General features: G+C 47.2%; 1 protein-coding gene across 2 annotated transcripts in view; it reads left to right on the forward strand.

Annotated features, from left to right (window-relative positions):
• Positions 1-21,171, forward strand: part of JAKMIP1 (janus kinase and microtubule interacting protein 1) — a 177,899-nt gene that overhangs the window by 103,415 nt on the left and 53,313 nt on the right. For both annotated transcript variants that reach the window (XM_025385528.1, XM_025385529.1), the window contains 5 exons: positions 12,839-13,048; positions 13,521-13,640; positions 17,034-17,180; positions 18,481-18,621; positions 19,766-19,825. In XM_025385528.1, the coding sequence (XP_025241313.1) occupies positions 12,839-13,048; positions 13,521-13,640; positions 17,034-17,180; positions 18,481-18,621; positions 19,766-19,825 (678 nt within the window). The remainder of the gene's footprint in view (positions 1-12,838; positions 13,049-13,520; positions 13,641-17,033; positions 17,181-18,480; positions 18,622-19,765; positions 19,826-21,171) is intronic.

Genomic DNA, 21,171 nt, shown 5'->3' on the forward strand with positions numbered 1-21,171 from the left:
ATGCCCCTGCACTCCAGCCTGCGTGACAGAGAAAGAGTCTGTCTTGAATAAATAAATAAATTGACTGTCAAGAATGATGGTGATGCCAGACAACCCCAGACTGTCCACTTGGGTGGCTGAGACAGTGAGACTTTTGCTTTCTGATGTTTCAGTGTACACAGACTTTTGTTTCATGTACAAAATTATTAAAAATACTGTATAAAATTACCTTTCAGCTATATGTATAAGTGTATGTGAAACATAAATGGATTTCATGTTTAGACTTGGGTCCCATCCCCAAGATATCTCATTATGTATGTGCAAATATTCTAAAATCCAGAAATCCTCAAATCTGTAACACTTCTGGTCCCAAACATTTCAGATAAGGGATACTCAATCCGTACTCCCATTTTACAGGGTAAAAGTTGAGCGGGAATTTCATACTCAGCCTCAGGCCATTGATCCTCTTTAAAAACTCGATTCTGAATGATACAGGATTAAAAGCAATGTCCAATGGGATCTGAAAATGAATTTGTTATAATGATAATAACAAATACTATTCTACCCCCAGTTTCCTCAACAGAGTATTTGATGGACAGATGGCATGCAGGCCTTTAGAAAAATGGAGAGTGAAGATCTAGCCTGGGAAACAGTCTTTAAACAATGTGGCACAGGGTTAACATTCTGTGTATAAAAAGTTCATCAAGTTTATAAGAGGAACAATAATTTATAATTAGTCAAGCCATGGGAACACACAGTTCACAAAAAAGAAAAGCAATGCCTATTAAACATAAAAATGAGTTTAACCTCACCAGTCATGAAATGCAAATTAAAACAGCAGGATGCTATCATTCCCAGTCAAATTAGCCAGGATTTTTTTTTAAAGGTGGGGTATAATTCAAGTGTCAAAAGAGAAGACAGCAGGTGCCTTTGGCAGGTTGTTCTCAGCCCCAGGGCCTTTCCACAGGCACTCCTGGGTCCTTGGCCGGGAGTGCTCTGCCCCCGATCTTTGCACATCTGGTTCTTTCTCACTGAGTAGCTCCCACCTCGGTGTCCCTTGTGCAGGGAGGCCTGCCTGAGCATCATCTAGACCAGCCCTGAGTCACTCAGTTACATGCCACCTTTTCCCATCCTTGCCACAGCACTTCTCATCTGACATTTTTATCTGTCTCTCTTTGATTATTTCTTGTGTGTTTCCCCCTACTAGGATCCAAGTTCTGTAAGGACAGGGACTGAGTCTGTCTTGTTCACTGTGAAAGCCAAGAGCCTGTGCAGTGTGGTGCATAGCAGATGCCCCCCGCTTCTGTGCAAATAACAGCTTTAAGCACGCTCCTGCCCTTTAGCTTGCTAATCCCACTTCCAGGAGTCTACCGAAGGAAATGTGCAAAAGCATGCACAAAATCTTACATACACATCAGATGGTGCCGTGTGTGTTCTGCCAGTGGTCTATTGCATCTGCATTTGCTGCCTTGAGTTTCTGAGTCAGGACAATGACTCAGGCATTTATGACAAGCTGTAGGGACTTGGGAAAGTGAACACAGAAGATTAAAAAACAGGATGTAAGGCTGCAAACAGGACTCTGTCTTGCAGAAGTAGAATGAGGGATCCTGACATCACGGGGGCTTTCCGTTTCCTTCTCTGTGCTTTGTTGTATTTTTAATTTTCCTTCCTTCCTTTCTTCTTTCTTTCCTTTCTTCTTTCCTCCCTTTCTTTCTCTCACTCTCTCTCCCCTCCTTGCTTCCTTCCCTCCCTCCCTCCCTCTCTTCCTTCCTTTCTCCCTTTCCTTCCCTTTTTCCTTTTCTCCTTCTTTCTTTTCTTTCCTTCTTTATTTCCCTCCCTCCCTTCCTTTCTTCTTTCTTTCCTTCCCTTCTTCCGTCCTTTGCTATTTCTTTCTTTTCTTTCATTTCCCTCTTTCTTTTCTTTCCCTTCCTCCCTCCCCCCTCCCTCCCTCCCCCACTCCCCCTTCCTTCCACTTTCCTTCTTTCCTTCCTTCCTTCCTCCCTCCCTCCCCTCCCTCTTCCTTTTTATATTTCTTCTATCTTTTTTCTTTTTTGACAGGGTCTTGCTCTGTTGCCTAGGCTGGAGTGCAGTGGTGCAGTCACAGCTCACTGCAGCCTCTACTTTCTGGGCTCAAGCAATCCTCCCACTTCAGCCTCCTGAATAGCCAGGACCACCTATGCCCAGCTAATTTTTTTGTATTTTTTGCAGACACAAGGTTTCCTCATGTTGCCTAGGCTGGTCTTGAACTCCTGAGCTTAAGCAAACTTCCCACCTCTGCCTCCCAAAGTGCTGGGATTATAGGCGTGAGCCACTGCATCTGGCTGCATTTTTCATTTTCTGTAATGGATCCGCATTCCTTTCCTAGTAAGAGTTGTATTTTTCATTTTCTATAATGGATCTGCATTCCTTTCCTAATAAGAGTTAAAACTTTAGTTTTAAAAGAGTGCCACTGTTGGGAACTAGTTGACAAGGTAGGAGGAATCAAGGCCACCTTAAGGCCTTGGACCTGAGGATCTCAACTAGGAAAAGAGGGGCCGATGGGCCAGCCTAGGCTGGGTGCCTGCAGCTCCTGAGAACCCAGGGGCGCCGGAGGTTGGTTGGTTTGTTTACTCCCAGGACTGTGTGCCGAGCCCTCTCACTGGGGCCGAGCCCTCTCACTGGGGCCGGGCTGTTTTCTCAGCACAATTCCTCCTGTCGGTTGGGTAGGAGTGGCCCACTTCTGGCCTTCTCAGTGGCCCTTTCGCATCTAGCTTGAGGCATCTGGGAGATAAAGGAGAGTGTTTTCTTTCTTTTTTGCCAGAAAATTATGGAAGAGAGTCTATATATTTTCCGGGCGCTCCATTTGGTGAGCACCTGCTCTGAGCTAGACCCGGGGCTAGCACAGATTGTTTGAGATTTTATTTTATGCTTTTATAAAGCCATAATGGTTGTTTTTAAAACTCATGAACTGAGAGTGGCATGTGTTCGATGCATGTTCCCTATATAGATGCCTGCTGGGCCAGCCTCTCAGGGGAGTGGTGGAGGGCCGTGGCCAAAACCCTGCCTGGCCCTCTGCAGGGTGCTAGCAGTCTATAGGGGTGACAGGTGACACCCCCTTCCATGTGATCTCAGCTTGGGAGGTGAAGGGCAGGACATCTGGGGACTGCCCGGCCCAGCCGGGGCAGCAGAAAAGAGGGAAGATGCAGCCTTCCTGGGCAGGTGGGACTCTGGAGCCCCGGGCACAGGTTGACCAGACACATCGTGTGGTGGTGGGCAGAGGCACCAAGCCAGGACTTGTCCCCCACCAACTCCCACCACCTGCAAACCTGGCTCCTTCTTTGAGGAAAGTGACCTCTTCCCAAGTATCATTCCTTTCTGGAGACAGGATACTTTTCAGGGCATGGCAGCCACACGTCCCTTCCCTGTACAGGTGGACATCATTCATTGTACTACGGGAGGTGTCTGGTTCAGGACCCTGAACTTTAAGAGACTGCTGACCTTTATGAGGCGACTGCTTTGCGTAAGAATTCGAGTGATAGTTTCTGAAGCTCTCTTTTTGGGACATCTCGTTGGGTTGGTTATCAGCCTTGGAAGAGACACATGATCTGGACTTGCTGCCAATTGCTGCACATTAATAGTAAACAATCAGTTTAATGGGAGCTGGACACTGTTTATAGTCATCCACGGCGATGAAATTTGCTGTCGGTCAGAATGGCCCAAGAACACATAGAGCCCTGGGCAGGACAGTTTCCCCTCAGTTGCGTATTTATTTACTGAGTTGTAGAGAAAAATAAGACACGGTTCCAGGCAGCAAAGAGCTTACAGTTAACAGGAGTGTGAACAGATTATTCTAGTGTGAGCAGGTCAGTTCAGCAATAGGACCATGCAAGCCAAAGAGGCAGCAGCAAAGAAGAGGATGTGGTCACTTCTGTGGGTAGATGCAGGAGTCATTTCACAGAGGAAGTGAGGTCTGAGCTGGGTTTTGAAGGATGCATAGGCGTTTGTTAGGTGATCCTATGCAGAGGGAGAAACACTGGCAAAGGTTTGGAAGTAATAGGGCCATGATGTGATCATTTTAACCATATCTCTAAAATAGCCATGATGACATCTGATACTTAAATTCCCAGTAAAATACCAAATGAAAATATAATGGAATCCTGTTGTCAAGTACTGGAGACTTTGTTTTCTTACTTTTAATAGAAGTTTTAAAAGTGTGAAGTATTTCTGGCAAAAGATATAAATGAGATCATAAACAAACACCTGTGCCCGCCACACAGTAGATGAAGTGTCACAGGTAGAATCGAGGCCCCTGCACCTGAAGCTGGGGGAATGACTCCCAGGAATGCGTTTCTGATTCTATCTCCTACGCGTGTGATGATGACTGACGTAGTGGGTCTGAACGAACGCTGAAAAGGTTTTCTATTCTCTGCCTTCCGATGACTTGGGGTCAAGGACCCGCTTAGAAGGGGCCATGCTTCCCTGCAGACCTCACCATGGTGTGCACTGAGAGCTTCAGTGACAGAATAACGACAAAGGGTATTTTGCTTATATTCTACCTTTTCCTCCTATAGACTTTCATAGCTGGGCAGAACAAATAATGTTCTCTCAATGGCTTAAAACCCACCTCTGCCAAGCCCCGTGCATTCCCAGAGGAGCAGGAAGGGGGTGTGGCCATGGGGAGGGGAGCATGCCGCTGCAGGAGGTGGTGCTCTGGTTTCCTCTTGGGCGTCGGTACACAAGTCCATTGGCAGGAAATGGTTCTTCACCCAGTGTCTCATTTTGTAGCACAGGAAGGAGACCCAGGGAAAGTGAATGACTTCAGAGAACAGAAGTGCCTGTACCCACACTGGTCCCCTCTCGCTGACAGTACAGGGCTCCTCTGTTTGCAGGTTGTGGGCTGGCCAGGATTCCACCACACCTGGAATGTGCTCTTCAGGTGAGGATGGCTGGGAGGGAGGGGGCAGGACACCAGTGAAAGGCACTGAGAGTATTGCTGGGGAAGAAGGGAGCTCTCTCTTTTCTTTTTCTTGCCTTTTAAAAAGTCCTGATGATTTGAGGATATATTCATCTATTCCCCACCCTCAATATCAGAAAAACTCTGAGATTCCAAAGGTTCTTAGAAACTAAGAGCCTCCTGGGGAGGTAGCGAGTGTCCCAGCATGGGGAGGGTGTAAGCTGGGACTGGGGGCCCTTTGTGGGAGATGAGATGCTGGAAGAGATTTTGGGACTGGAGGCAGGTGACGAGGCACCCTTTTAAAGTCCTCATCCAGCTATAGCCTGGGTCCCACAGTTGGTGACAAACCACTAATTCATGCCTTAACCCCACACTGTGCCAAGAATGGCAGAAGAGCTGTGTCAGTTTAAAATTTCTAATTTATAGACAGTGCAAGCACACCAATACTGAGTCCTCAGGAACGGTCTCCAGCCCCTTTTCTCTATCACATGTATTCATGGGTGTGTGTTCAGGGGGGAGTCATCACATGGTGGGAAGAGAAGCCTTTGGAGAGAGGCTGCCCTGGGTGATTCTGGGTTCCCCGTTTGTTTGCCATGTGACCCTGGGACAGGTGGTTACTGTCTCCAAGCCTCTAGCACCTCACCTATAAAATGGGGGTATTCCCATATCTGCCGAGAGTTAGAATTAAACAAGCAAGTGAGCTAAAGCATCTAGCAGCTTATAGTTTCTGTAATAGGATACCTGTAAAATATGTTCCTCTGTTACAGGAAAAATGTATATGTAAGAGAAGTAAAATGGGGGGAAAAAATCCCTGTGTATTTGCACAAGAGACGGTTTGAGCTTAATTTAAAATGTGGCAGGGATCTAGTATCATAAAGGCTCCGTTTCCATTTCAATGCCAAACAAAAATCTCCCCCATTCAGGTATCTCATTGTGTGAATGGTTTTCACCCAAAATGGCCCACTTAGGAGAAGGAGTGAAAAGATCAAATGTCCATTTCTCCTGTTCACCCACACCCTGTCTGATAAATATCACTCCTTAAGCAAACCTGTTGCCCATGGCAACATATTCAGGAGATGGGCTGCCAGTTTCATTTCTTTGTCAGCTGGATTGGATTAGAAATGCAAGAAGGCTTTTAGACTTTTGTCTACACATTAGGATGCCTGGTAGTAAAAGTCAAGAAGAAAAGATGGTTATGGTCAACATGGGGCAGTGACACTCTAGTTTGAGGTGGTTATGGCCAATCTGGGGCGGCAATGCTCTAGTTTAAGGCAGTTATGGTCAACAAGGGGCGGTGATGCTCTAGTTTAAGGTGGTCATGGTCAACATGGGGCGGTGATACTCTAGTTTAAGGTGGTTATAGTCAACATGGGGTTTTGACACTCTAAGGCGATCATGGTCAATGTGGAGCAGTGACGCTCTTGTTTAAGGTGATTATGGTCAATCTGGGGAGGCGATGCTCTAGTTTAAGGCAGTTATGGTCAACATGGGGTGGTGACACTCTAGTTTAAGGTGATTACGGTCAATCTGAGGTGGCAATGCTTTAGTTTAAGGCAGTTATAGTCAACATGGGGCAGTGACGCTCTAGTTTAAGGTGGTTATGGTCAACATGGGGCAGTGACGCTCTAGTTTAAGGTGGTTATGGTCAACATGGGGCAGTGATGCTCTAGTTTAAGGCAATTATGGTCAACATGGGGTGGTGACGCTCTAGTTTAAGGCAGTCATGGTCAACATGGGGCGGTGACGCTCTAGTTTAAGGTGGTCATGGTCAACATGGGGCGGTGACGCTCTAGTTTAAGGCAGTCCTGGTCAACATGGGGCGGTGACGCTCTAGTTTAAGGCGGTCATGGTCAACATGGGGTGGTGGTGCTCTAGTTTAAGGTGATTATGGTCAACATGGGGTTTTGACACTCTAAGGCGGTCATGGTCAATGTGGGGCAGTGACGCTCTTGTTTAAGGTGATTATGGTCAATCTGGGGCAACGATGCTCTAGTTTAAGGCAGTCATGGCCAACATGGGGCAGTGATGCTCTAGTTTAAGGTGGTTATGGTCAACATGGGGCAGTGATGCTCTAGTTTAAGGTGGTTATGGTCAACGTGGGGCAGTGACGCTCTAGTTTAAGGTGGTTATGGTCAATCTGAGGTGGCGATGCTCTAGTTTAAGGCAGTTATGCTCAACATGGGGCAGTGATGCTCTAGTTTAAGGCAGTCATGGTCAACATGGGGTGGTGATGCTCTAGTTTAAGGTGATATGGTCAACATGGGGTTTTGATACTCTAAGGCGGTCATGGTCAATGTGGGGCAGTGACGCTCTTGTTTAAGGTGATTATGGTCAATCTGGGGTGACGATGCTCTAGTTTAAGGCAGTTATGGTCAACATGGAGTGGTGGCACTCTAGTTTAAGGTGGTTATGGTCAATCTAAGGTGGCGATGCTCTAGTTTAAGGCAATTATGGTCAATGTGGGGCAGTGACGCTCTAGTTTAAGGTGGTTATGGTCAACATGGGGTTTTGACACTCTAAGGCAGTCACGGTCAATGTGGGGCTGTGACGCTCTAGTTTAAGGTGGTGATGGTCAACATGGGACGGTGATGCTCAAGTTTAAGGTGATCATGGTCAACATGGGACAGTGATGTTCTAGTTTAAGGTGATCCTGGAACCCATACTGTGTGGCCTGTGGCTTCTGAGAAACCCTGGTGTGGTGCTCTGTTAGTTTCCTGGGGGCAGCTCTAACAGGTGTCCTCTTCTTTTAAGGATGCCAGTCAGTGCGTTTAGGGTCCACCTTAACTTGGTATGACCTCATCTTAATAGGCATCTTCATTTCATCTGCAAAGGCCCTATTTCCAAATAAGGTCACATTCTGATTTTCAGGGTAGATGTAACATTTTGGGGGACATTATTCACCCCACTAACTACCACACACTTGGAGGCTTACAACAATGACATTTATTTTCTCTTCAGTTCTGGAGTCCAGAAGTCCCAAATCAAGGTATCGGCTGGGCTATGCTCCCTTGGAAGGCTCTAGGGTGAAAGTGTTTTCTGGCCTCTTGCTTCTGGTGTGGCCGGCAGTCCTTGGCATTTCTTGACTTGCAGTTGCACCACTTCAGTCTCTGCCTGCACATGGCATTCTAGCCTGCATGTCTGCATTTCTTCTTCTCCTTCTCCTTCTCCTTCTTCTTCTTCTTCTCCTTCTTCTTTCTCCTTCCTTCTCCTTCTCCTTCTCCTTCTTCTCCTTCTTCTCCTTCTTTCTTCTCCTTCTTCTTCTTCTTCTTCTTCTTCTTCTTCTTCTTCTTCTTCTTCTTCTTCTTCTTCTTCTTCTTCTTCTTCTCCTCTTCTTCCTCTTCTTCTTCTTTTTTGAAATGGAGTCTTACTCTGTCACTCAGGCTGGAGTGCAGTGGCGTGACCTCAGCTCACTGCAACCTCCGCCTCCCGGGTTCAAGCAATTCTCCTGCCTCAGCCTCCCAAGTAGCTGGGATTACAGGCATGCACCACCACACCTGGCTAATTATTGTATTTTTAGTAGAAACGGGGTTTCACCATGTTGGCCAGATTGGTCTCAGGCTCCTGAACCCAGGTAATTCACCTGCCTTGACCTCCCAAACTGCTGGGATTACAGGTATCCTCTTCTTTTAAGGATGCCAGTCAGTGGGTTTAGGGTCCACCCTAACCTGGTATGACCTCATCTTAATGTGCATCTTCATTTCATCTGCAAAGGCCCTATTTCCAAATAAGGTCACATTCTGATTTTCGGGATAGACGTGACATTTTGGGGGACATTATTCACCTCACTACAGGTACCAAGAATGAGAATGGATGTTGGGATAGTGGCCTCTGCTTCAGTCTTTGAGTCCCCCAAACTTTGCAATAAAGTGGAGCTCACAAAATCAGTCATGGGTCGGTGGGCTTGTTTTCACTGAGATACGTTTCCTGGTATACTTGACTGCTGAGAAACAACCGGACTCTGTTCCTTCGGGGCAGAGGGGACGGTGAGGGCTTGGAGAGGACAATCTGCATTTGAGTCATGGTTCTGCTGCTAACTTGAGTGTTAGCACTGGGCCTCAAGTTTGCGTGTAACTTGGGGTAAATGATGTCCACTTTGAGGATCTTTTAAAGACTCAGAGAGTATCTTTTAAGTATAAAATAGTACCTAGCTCATGCTAGCATTGAGAGGAGCAATAGCCAACATCAAGTTTGTCATTCTTTCCTGAACTCTGTTGATTGTGATTCTTTTGGTCACAAGTGACAGAAATTCCATATCAAACCAGCTTAGGCCATGGGAGTCTATTGGCTCTCCCAACTGAAGTCATGGAATTTGCTGTAGGAGCAGCTCCAGGTGCACTAACGATGTCATCCAGGATCCTGGGTTCTCGGGCTCTGCTCTGCCTCCCGCTGTGTCATTCCCAGGCTGTGGGCTCTCATGTTGTGTTGGGGGGATGCCACCACTATGCCAGGTCCTGTGTTCTTACACCACACTGCCCAGAGTCCCTTTCTCAGCTCCTAAAGAAAAACAGGAGGATCCTGGCGCTGCCCTCTTCTGGCCATTGGTGCTGATTGGGTTGTGCATCCATCCTGAAGCAATTACTGTTGGGGCTGGGACATTTGGGTGGCATAAGCCAATCAGGGACTGCCCTGGGAACTTACAGTGGTGTTAGCTCCACCCCTTTCGTACTGCACATGCTAAGACTGGGTGTGTGGGAGAAGGGGAGATGGATGCGGGAAGGAAGCTGAGGGATGTTCCATACGGTCAGGTGAGCAGTTCCAGGAAGCTCAGGATTTCATCCGGGTCCCAAGGGCAGTGAGGTAGGATCACTGAGAGCTCAGCTTGTGATCCAGGAGTACAGTCAGTGAACTGTGAGTGTGCCTGCCTCTTGCTACATGAGCTTGCCAGTGTCTTAACCTCTGGGGCCTCAGGACTCTCATGCTGGCTCTGGAACGTCTTCTGCATTGGCCGGCCGGCCATTTCTAGATGCCGTCTCTGCTGTTTGAGAATATTTTCTAGGAAACTTTCTTGTGGTGGCTGGGGCAGAAGCCCTCTGTCTCACTTACTAGCACAAGGGGGAATTGGTGCTCTTCCAGGTGGAGAATTTGGGATCCTGGAGATGTCTTGCTCACGATGGTGCTGCCTTTTGTGGGGAGCTAGTGGAAGGCAGTGGTGGGGGCTTCACTGAAAAGCTGACACTGAGGGGCAGATGAGAACCCTCTCTTACCCGTGATGGACAGACTATTGGCTTGCAACACCCTTAGCTGCCCCTACCAATTTCCCTCACTTTGATGTTGTTATTGTTGTTTTCCTCCTCATAGCACAAATCACTCTGAATCGCTACCATGTCTGCTTATTTATTATGTTTATTGCCTACTGCCCCCTCCCACAGAATAGAAGCTCCCAGGGCAGGGAGTCTGATCTCTTTTGCCCACTAATGTTTCTCAGCACCCACTAATAGTGCTTAGCTCAGTATGTGTTGAGTTAATGAAAGCGTGCTTGAGCGAATTAAATGAATAAGCTCCTTCTGCATAATGATTTTTGCTTTGGGGTTGGCATCTACCTTGGCAGTGGTGTTTTCAGCATGTTTAAAGATTCCTCCTGTGCAACGGACGGTGCTCCTACCCATTTGGAAATTGCAATACTCGGAATTTGGGATTTGGCCCAAGCAGGTAGATGCTGGTGGACCATCACCAGGGGGAGCAGTGGGCACATTCAGCGGCTGCTTAGGAGAAACTGCATGGGGCACCCATTGCAGGGGCCAAGAGATCATCCTGGCCGATGGAAACAGCCTTTTGTCTTCTAAGGAAGGTGCCTCAGAGAGCTCTTAAGTACAAATTAGTACCTAGCTCCCAACTAGCACATAAGAGAGAAGTGATACCCCTGGCAAGTTTGTTGTTCTTTCCTGAACTCTCTGTTGATTAGGATTATTTTGGTTGCAAGTGACGGAAATTCCACATCAGAACTGTAGCACTGTAGTACTTGGCTGGAAAACCTGTCAGTCTGGAATCTAGGGGTACCATTTCCTTTCTTCTCTCATCGCTATGTTATTTTTTCAGTTTTTAGTGGTCTTTTTTTAAAATAAAATAGCCTCGTGTTACCTAGGGGCTAGAAGAGATTAAGAGTGGCAGCGAACACTGATGGCGGGCTTGCGATATGCCAGGCACTGTGCCAGGTTCTTCCCATGGTTGCTCTAAAGCTCCTCAACAGTTAGACAGAGTTGGTTCTAAAGTCTTCTTATTGTCCACATTTTACAGAGACAGAAGTTGAGTCAGAGAGGTGGCCCAACCTGCCCATGGTCATATGGTAAGCGTTGAGGGGTGGGTGGGATTTTAGCTGGCTTCTCTCTGCTATCAGAACAGGGCCCTTCACCTAAATTCTTTGCTGTGGCAGTCTGTGTCTGAAATCAAGGTATATGATTTAGAAGTAAGAGCTTTGGATTGTAATCCACTGAAATGTAACCTGCTACATGAGCGGGCTGAGCAGGAGGAGCCTTTGCATCTGTTTCCTTGCAGTTGCTGCCACAAATACTCTCAAACTTCATGGCTTAACATGACAAAAATGTGTTCCCATACAGTTCTGGAGGCCAGGAGATTGAAATCAAGGTGTCTGCATGCCCACACTTCCCCCTAAGGCTGTGGAAGAGGATCCTTCCCAGCCTCTTCCTGATGCTGGTGTTGCTAGCTGACCTTGAGTTCCTTGGCTTGAGGCTGCGTCCCTCCAGCCTCTGCCTCCATCCACACACGGCCTTCCCCTCTGTGTCTATCTTCTCCTCTGATAAGGACACCAGTCATAAGGGCCCACCCTGCTCCAGGAGGACCTCATCTTAACTAATTGCACCTGCGGTTACCCTCTTTCCAAATAAGGTTCCATTCTGAAGTTCCGGGAAGGCCATGGGTCTTGGGGGGCTGCTATCTAACCAGGACAGTGCCCTCACTGGAGCATCCAGAAAAAGCCAGAGTGGATGACCTGGGGTTGACACTTCCTCTGCATACTTTTTTTGGTGTGGTTTCCGCACTGTCACCTGGCCCACTGTGTTGAGCCTGTGTCCTTTCTGACACTCCCCCGTAGGAAGGCTGGACAAGACAGGGCTGGGGGTGAACTGAAGATTAAGTTCAGGTTTGTACGTGGGGAAGCTGTGGTCCCTCCGAGATCCAAGCAGAGGTGTGAAGCAGCCAGCTGGTTCTGTGATTGTGGAACTCAGAGAGAAGTCAGGGCTGAGGCATGTGTTTAAGATCTGCTGCATCTGTGGGCTTGATACCATTGGGAAGGACCTGGCTGCCTTGGAGAGGATACAGAGTGAGAAGAGACCTGAGCCTTGGAAACTCCAGGCTTCAATGACAGCCAGAGCAAGACAGTCTATAAAGAATATAGAAACTGGGAAGTGACCTTGGGGAGAGGGAACAGGAGGTCATGAAGTCAGGGAGTGAGTGATGGAGTCAGGGCGGGAGGACAGAATGTCATCTGGTGGGTTCGGTGGCCAGGAGAGCACTGGTGACCTTGGCAGGAGCTGTCTGGTGGTGAGGGTTGGGGAGCTGTGGCCAGGCAGGAGAGGGTCAATGACTGAGAGGGAGACATGGGCCTGGAGACGGAGAGAGAAGCCAACTCTGCCAAGAAGCTGCAGAGGCGTGGCTGGGGGCTGGCAGTGTTTTATTTTATTTCATTAACATAAGAGAGACAGGAGCATACATTGATGTCAGTACGTGTGTCAGGTTGAATATATATGTGCCTTAACCCCTAGCTCTGTCTCCTCTGTCTTGGGGCAGTGACAGGGAACAAGCCCTGGGCTGTGGGCTATGCTTGCTCTGCATCTGGAGTTTACTGAATTCAGTTGACTCAGGCCCGAGACACTGCTTTGACCTTTCCCTGGGCTGAAGGCCCCAAGCAGGGGAGAGATTTCCTTGGTCACAAGCCCCTAGGGCTGACTGCTTATTCTTTCTCCTTTTCAGATGGATGAGATCAAAGGGAAAGACCGTGTGATTCTGGCCTTGGAGAAGGAACTTGGCGTGCAGGCTGGGCAGACCCAGAAGCTGCTTCTGCAGAAAGAGGCTTTGGATGAGCAGCTGGTTCAGGTCAAGGAGGCCGAGCGGCACCACAGTAGCCCAAAGAGAGAGCTCCCGCCAGGGATTGGGGACATGGTGGAGCTCATGGGCGTCCAGGTGAGGGGCAGCAGCTTGTGCCAGCCTCAGGCTGGTCCCTCATCCATTTATGGGGCATTCTTCTGGTCAGCCACAGAGGACACTGAGGCAGCATGTATTCATTCATTCACTCATTCACTCAGCATTGGAGGGGATGTTATACATTCCTGGATAAATTCCTGTTATAAATTATAAAGTACTGGACACTGTGTGAGGTGCCGGTGCATGGTGGCCTTTGTAAGAGATACAGGGTGGGAAGGGCCTGATCACAAGGTCCCCAGGGAGCCACGGAAGGATTCGAAGTCTCAGTGGCCTTCTAGGTGGAGTCTTCCGCAGGTGTGCAGTGGCCTTGCGTGTTCCCCACCTTGCTGTGTGGCATGTGGGCACCTGAATAAGGATCTCACCCATTATGTCATGTGAATTTTCTAAGAAGGCTCCACACAACTTCTTCAAAGTACATTTATGTCTTGACTTTTTTTTTTTTTTTTTTTAGGATCAACATATGGACGAGCGAGATGTGAGGCGATTTCAACTAAAAATTGCTGAACTGAATTCAGTGATACGGAAGCTGGAAGACAGAAATACGCTGTTGGCAGATGAGAGGAATGAACTGGTAAGCAGCCCTGAGAGACAGGCGGTGCCTCACAGGGTGCAAAGAAGGGGCCCCGAGTCCCCGAAACATGCCCTGCACAGAAAGTTAATGCAGAGGCCTTCTGGTTCTCTGAACTTAACTTCTTTCTTCTTTTTGATTAAAAATCTAACACATGCTCATTGAAGAAATCTCTTACTGCCATTTGTTTTTGCAGGAACTTATCTTGAGCAAACAATTGGAGAAGTTCCATGAGAAGCATGGAGAGGATGTTCATTGCAGTGTTGTTTATATTAACAACCCAAACCAAACCAAATCAAAAATTAAAAAACAAAAAAACCCGATTGTTCAATACTAAAGCACGGGGCATAGTGATCATGGAATATTTATACAATAAATTCTAGACTATCATTAAGATTGATGATGGAGACCCTATTTAACTGACGCGGAAATGTGTTTGTAGTAAATTAAATGAAAAATGCGGTTTACAGAACAATAATACATTGTCATCATCTTGAATATTAGAAGTTACTCTTTTTTTTTTTTTTTTTTTTTTTTTTTTTTTTTGAGACGGAGTCTCGCTCTGCCACCCAGGCTGGAGTGCAGTGGCCGGATCTCAGCTCACTGCAAGCTCCGCCTCCCGGGTTCACGCCATTCTCCTGCCTCAGCCTCCCGAGTAGTTGGGACTACAGGCGCCCGCCACTGCGCCCGGCTAGTTTTTTGTATTTTTTAGTAGAGACGGGGTTTCACCGTGTTAGCCAGGATGGTCTCGATCTCCTGACCTCGTGATCCGCCCGTCTCGGACTCCCAAAGTGCTGGGATTACAGGCTTGAGCCACTGCGCCTGGCCTTTTTTTTTGAGACAAAGTTTTGCTTTTGTCTCCCAGGCTGGGGTACAATGGCATGATCTTGGCTGACTGTAACGTCCACTTCCCAGGTTCAAGTGATTCTCCTGCCTCAGCCTCCCAGGTAGCTGGGATTACAGGCATGTGCCACCATGCCTGGCTAATTTTGTACTTTTAGTAGAGACGGGGTTTCTCCATGTTGGCCAGGCTGGTCTTGAACTCCTGACCTCAGGTGATCTGCCCACCTCAGCCCTCAAAGTGCTGGGATTACAGGTGTGAGCCACCACACCCGGCTAGAAGTTATTCTTTTAGGTGGTGTAATTATGGGTAATTTTAATTTGTGCTTATCTATTTACTTTTTTGCATAAAATTGTATATACTTGTAAACTAAAACTTATACATTACTTGTAAAAATAATGAACATAGACTTCTGGTTAAAAAAGAAATCTCCAGTAAAAATAGCAATGTCATGAATATGTTTATATTTTCTGGATAAGAGCAAAACTAATTTTTATGTAATGGCAGTTGATACATCAACTTCTTGACAGATGCCTCATAATTTTTATGTTTATTCTAATTTCTATTATGAAGGGAAGTATATCAGAAGAATATTTGAAAAAAATGAGTGGTGAACAGTGTCAATAAGTATCACCTCTCCACAACTTTAACAGGATCAAAATAAATTCGCTGTCTTCCAGTATTTTTAAAGGCTTTTTTTTTTTTTGCTTTAATCAGACTGTACATCTAATATTATGTCTCCACTCTTCATTTAAATATTTATAAGCTCATAAATACTCATGAGCTGCATAATAGTTTACTGAGTGGATTAGGAAAAATCATAGGCTTCTGGAAACATGTCAGATCAGACTGAAGTAGTTAAAAGTAGAAACTGATAAGTTTGCCAACGCTTCAATCTTTTTTTTTTTTTGAGGTGGAGTCTTGCTCTGTCGCCCAGGTTTGAGTGCAGTGACGTGATCTCAGCTCACTACAACCTCCACCTCCTGGGTTCAAGTGATTCTCCTGCCTCAGCCTCCCGAGTAGCTGGGATTACAGGCACTTGCCGCCATGCCTGGCTAATTTTTGTATTTTTAGTAGAGATGGGGTTTCACCATGTTGGCCAGGCTGGTCCTGAACTCCTGACCTCAAATGATCGGCCTGCCTCAGCTTCCCAAAGTGCTGGGATTACAGGCATGAGCCACCGTGCCCGGCCTCAATCTTAAAATCGTGAGGTAACTACTGCTAGTTTGGGGTGGTTCTTACATGTTTTTAACGTTTAAATAAATACCTTGAAACCCACCAAGAGACTTTTTATTTTATGGTTATGAATTGGGATTTTTTCCCCCTGCTGTGTATTGTTCTGCAACTTGCTTTTTTCACTTCATGGATCAATTACAGCACTCCCCATCAGCGCTTAGAGATCTGTCTTTGTCTTTTTACCGGTGGCTTGGTAGTCCATTGTGTGGAAATACCATGGTCTGTTCAACTCTCTTCCCAGTGGTGGATCTTTAGGCTGTTGCTGCTTTCTGGATTTCTGTGAGGTGCCACATGCCTGTAATCTCAGCACTTTGGGAAGCCAACGTGGACAGATTCCTTGAGCTCAGGAGTTTGAGCCCAGCCTGGGCAACATGGCAAAACCCTGTCTCTAAAAATACAAAAAATAATTAACTGGGCACAGTGGTGCACACCTGTAGTTCCGGCTACTTGGGAGGCTGAGGTGGGAGATCACTTGAGCCCAGGATGTCAAGGTTGCAGTGAGCTGAAATCATGCCATGGCACTCCAGCCTGGGTGACATAGTGATACCCTTTGTCAAAATGACCCATGTCATTTTACCTACCTTCTGTCTCAAAAAAAAAATGCCATGTAGAAGATACATATGGGTCTTTACTGACTTTAAATAAAGGTTCAAGTCAGTAAAGACACACATGTATCTTCTACATGGCATTTTTTTGGGGGTGGGTAAGTTTCTAGAAGTAGAATGCATGGGTCACATGGTACATTTTATATTTCAACCTATACCATCAGAATATTTTACCTTAACATTTACAGCCTGGGGAGTAAACTCAGGGGTCTAGAGTCAGTCCCTTGTGTTTAATTCTTGGTGAATTCAAACCACCAATCTTTGCAAGAGTGCAAAGCATTCTTAGCACTTTCTTTGTGAAGGTGGGCCCATTGCCTCCTCTCTTTGGGCTCAGGTTCTTTGTCTATAACATGGGGATGGGGAAGGTGCCCCCTTCACATGTGGTGGCTGTGCTTGTAGTTGTCATAATATTGATAGATATTTAAGTTGTTTCTAATTGTTTCCATGAAAATAACACTGGGGAGACTACCACTATGCATTCAATTCTCACCATGTGCCTAGGAGACAGGAGCTGCCATGATTCTCATTTGATAGATGAGGAAATTGAGGCTGAGAACTTGCCCATTGTCATGCAACTAGCAAACAAATGTGTCACCCAGGACACTGGCCTCAGAAGGGGTCCTAACCGGGTTGAGTCTCTGCTCACCTTGGTGCTGTGACCTTGGCCGTCTGTTGTCAAGTTGTCTGAGTCTCTGTACCTGTTTCCAACCACAGCTGAAACGCTCGCGAGAGACTGAGGTTCAGCTGAAGCCCCTGGTGGAGAAAAACAAGAGGATGAACAAGAAAAATGAGGATTTGTTGCAGAGTATCCAGAGGATGGAGGAGAAAATCAAGAACCTCACGCGGGAAAACGTGGAAATGGTGAGCTGTGGGCCCCTTGGGGCCAGCCCTGGCACTCCCAACTCTGTCTGGGATTCTCCAGCCCTGACCCTCCCAGTTCACATGTTCTGGGCCCCACCTGCCACCCACCTCCCCACGAAGCACCAGGAGCAGCATCAGTCACAGATGTCTCTCCCTTCTCTCCACCTGTCTCACATTCACTGTTCTCTGGGTGTTTGTGCCCGGAGGGAGTCAGACAGCTGCATCCTTAAACACATCCCCCATTCTCTCTGAGCCTCTGTTTCTTTATGCATAAATGGGAATGAAAATATCAACACTGGAGGATCATCAAGAGGATGAAATGACAGCATGCAAAGACCTCACAGGGAACAGGCCCAGAGGACACCCAGCATGTGAAAGCCATTACGATGATCACTGGTGATGCTTTGCAGAGGGGTTTCTCCTCCAGCTAGGATGCCTGGTGTTTGTGGTTGGGGCGGGTGTCTTGTAGCTGACAGTTTACAGAATGCTTTCAGATTCATTGTTCAGAGTAGTATCAACCCCCATTTTACAGCCGGGAAGACAGAGGCTCTGATGGCACACATGCTCTGCTGTCCGCACTGTAGCAGGTGCAGGGGTGTGTGTGTGTGTGTGTGTGTGTGTGTGTGTGTGTGTAACTGCTGTTGTGTGGAGTCCTCTCCTTCCCCTGCCTTCCCCTCCCAGCTCTCTAGGCTCATTTCAGATGTCATCTTCCACCCCCAGGCCCTGCCCATCCCTTCTTGTCAGCAGTGTGCATGGTCAGCCCCACCTTGGACTTGGCTTTGGTCTTCCCTGTCCCCTCTTCCAGCACAGGACAAGATGGCCACGTATTAGTCCATTTTCACACTGCTGATAAAGACGTACCTGAGACTGGGTAATTTACAAAGAAAAAGAGGGGTTTAATGGACTCACAGTTCCACGTGGCTGGGGAGGCCTCACAATCATGGTGGAAGGCTGTAGGCACATCTTACATGGTGGCAGACAAGAGAAATTGAGAGCCAAGTAAAAGGGGAAACCCCGTACAAAAACATCAGAGACTTATTCACTACTTATTCATGGGATGGGGGAACCGCCCCCGTGACTCAGTTATCTTCCACCGGGCCCCTCCCACAACATGTGGGAATTATGGGAGCTGCAATTCATGATGAGATTTGGGTGGGGACACAGCCCTATCAGGCCATCCTCTCTTTCATCCTCCCATCCATCCTTCTGTCCCTGCACCCCTGAGCTCCACTCCAGCGCCGTCCCTCACAGACATTGTTAGTGGCTAACCCTGTGGTGGTCTGTCTCCCTGTGGCTGCAGAAAGAAAAGCTGTCAGCGCAGGCCTCTCTGAAGCGGCACACCTCCCTGAATGACCTCAGCCTGACGAGGGATGAGCAGGAGATCGAGTTTCTGAGGCTGCAGGTGCTGGAGCAGCAGCACGTCATTGACGACCTCTCACTGGTACATCTAGCACAGCTGGCGCGGCTGCCCCTGGTGGGGGCGGCACTGGTGACATGGGTGTCAGGAACAGGCGTTGGCGCTCAGAGTGATGCTGCTGAGCTGGGTCAGGGTCAGGCAGTGCTGACTTTGGGAGTCACCAAGCTCACCCTGGTGTGCACATTCCTGCTTCATTCTGCCATCAAGCAGCCTTGGCTTAAATGAGATCACTGGAACCTGGGGACAGTTTCCATGGCTACCCTTTTCTCACATCTTCTCCCTGGCTTGCTGTGGTTAAGAAGCAGTATCAGTTTTAAGGATGTCTTTTGGCCTTTAGAGACTTGGCATGATCTATTCCAGAGAAGACTTTTTGTTTGTTTGGTTGGTTGGTTTTTAGCTTAGCAGTTGCAGACTGTGAGTTTGGGCCCACAAACTTGAACCTTATAATCAGACCAGCACCTTGCTAAGGCTGCCTGTGTGAGTTTTGGATGTGCATATGGGGCATGGATCTATCAAAGGGGATTGAGCATGTCCTAAGCAGGTGGGGAATTACATCCAGAGAATTCCACAGCTCTCTGTGAAAGGAGCTTAGGCAACAGGCAGAGAACACCTGAAGGGAGCTTTAGTTGGATCTTAGAAGCAGAATGCGTTCTGCTCACCGAAGAGGGTATGTGATGGTTCCATGCGCTGGTCTTCAAAGAATAGAAAAGCTAGTGACCAAAATTCTAGAAAAGGCTTTGATTATAATTGTCATGTTCATTTTGCCTGCCTCCATCTCACTTTGCCTCTTTAACTTCTCTCTTTCTTCCTTTCATCCATCCATGCATCCATCCATCCATCCATCCATCCATCCATCCTTTCATCCTTCCATCCACTTACCTATGCATCCATCTATCCATCCATCCATCTTTGCTTCATTACACAAAAGACTCAATGCAGTTTAGGGTGAAGAATATATTTCAATGAAATAACAATAAAGTCAAAAGGTGGATAATAAACTCTCCCTGTAGCTCTCAGTTCAGAGAAGCAGCCATCACTTGGGCACTTAGAACTTGAACTAGCCGTGCCTGGTGCGGATGGGCAGGCCCAGCTCCCTTTGAGAGCCAGTGGCTTTGATTCATGAGATGTCAGGCTGGCTGGAAATGCCAACCGTTGTGTTTCCTTCTAGGAGAGAGAACGGCTGTTGCGCTCCAAAAGGCATCGAGGGAAAAGTCTGAAACCGCCCAAGGTGAGCCTGCGATGGTGCACCTGCCCTGCCTTGCCACTGTGTCACAGATCTGCAGGGCAGATGGGCCGTGGGAGGGGGGAGGTTTCACAGGGGTCCTGAAGCAGACACACACAACTCGGCATGCCTGATGATGAAAAGCCTGTCATCGCTGTCTCTCAAAGCAGCATCAATATGGCCGTGTCGTGCGACCCAGTTATTGTAATTTATTCATGGAAAACTTCCTGATGAATTCTCTACTTAGGCCTCAGGGTATATTCACCCAAAATTAAAAACATAAATACTTAAACCTTTTGAAGGATTTAAGGGACATTGAGGGTTGGTTTATATCAGAGCATATCCTGTTCTGAAAATACTCAGGAGCTTTGTGTTGTGTTGGAATCATGCAGAACTGTCGTCTTTTTGGAAAACACAGGTCTGCCGTTTCCTAGTAACAGCGTCTGAAGGAGCCGGGCTTGTAAAATTCAAATGCCCACATGGACCAATCTGGAACTGATACCAAAAACAAACAAGCAAACAAAAACATAGTTCGCCTTTAAACCCATAAACCTATTTTTTGCTTCCACAAAGACACAGGTCTCCTTTCCCTTTTTTTTTTTTTTTTTTTTTTTTTTTTTTTTTTTTTTTTTTTTTTTTGAGACAGAGTCTTACTCTGTCGCCCAGGCTGGAGGGCAGTGACGCCATCTCGCCTCATTGCAACCTCCACCGCCCAGGTCAAGCAATTCTCCTGCCTCAGCCTCCTGAGTAGCTGGGATTACAGGCATGTGCCACCACACCTGGCTAATTTTTGTATTTTTAGTAGAGGCAGGGTTTCACCATGTTGGCTAGGCTGGTCTCCTCTCCTTTTTTTTGAATACAGGTGCCCCGTTTGGTTTATCTTTTGATCGAGATGTGGTTATAGAGAAATATTTCTCAACTATAAGGAAAACGGCTGTGCAAATGTGATAGTGAATGGCCAAGGACATACAGTCTTGGTGTCAAGGTGGCAATAGGGAGTGGTGGGGACTGTGGCAAACTGGGCCCTGAATCCTGGTTGCTATAAGAAGGTGGACTGGTGGCATCAGATAGTCTAGTCTTTCAGGATAAATGTAAATCCTTATCTGTTAGTTTCCTAGGGCTGCCTTAACAAAGTACCACAAAATCAGTGGCATAGAGCCACAGAAAAAGGCCGGGCACAGTGGCTCATGCCTGTAATTCCAGCACTTTGAGAGGTCAGGGTGGGTGGATTGCTTGAGCCCAGGAGTTTGAGATCAGCCTGGGCAACATAGCAAGACCCTGTCTCTACAAAAAATTTTAAAAATTAGCTGGATGTGGTGGTGCCTGAAGTCGCAGCTATTTGGGAGGCTGAA

This window comes from Theropithecus gelada, chromosome 5 (assembly GCF_003255815.1).
Source record: "Theropithecus gelada isolate Dixy chromosome 5, Tgel_1.0, whole genome shotgun sequence".
NCBI lineage: Eukaryota > Metazoa > Chordata > Mammalia > Primates > Cercopithecidae > Theropithecus > Theropithecus gelada.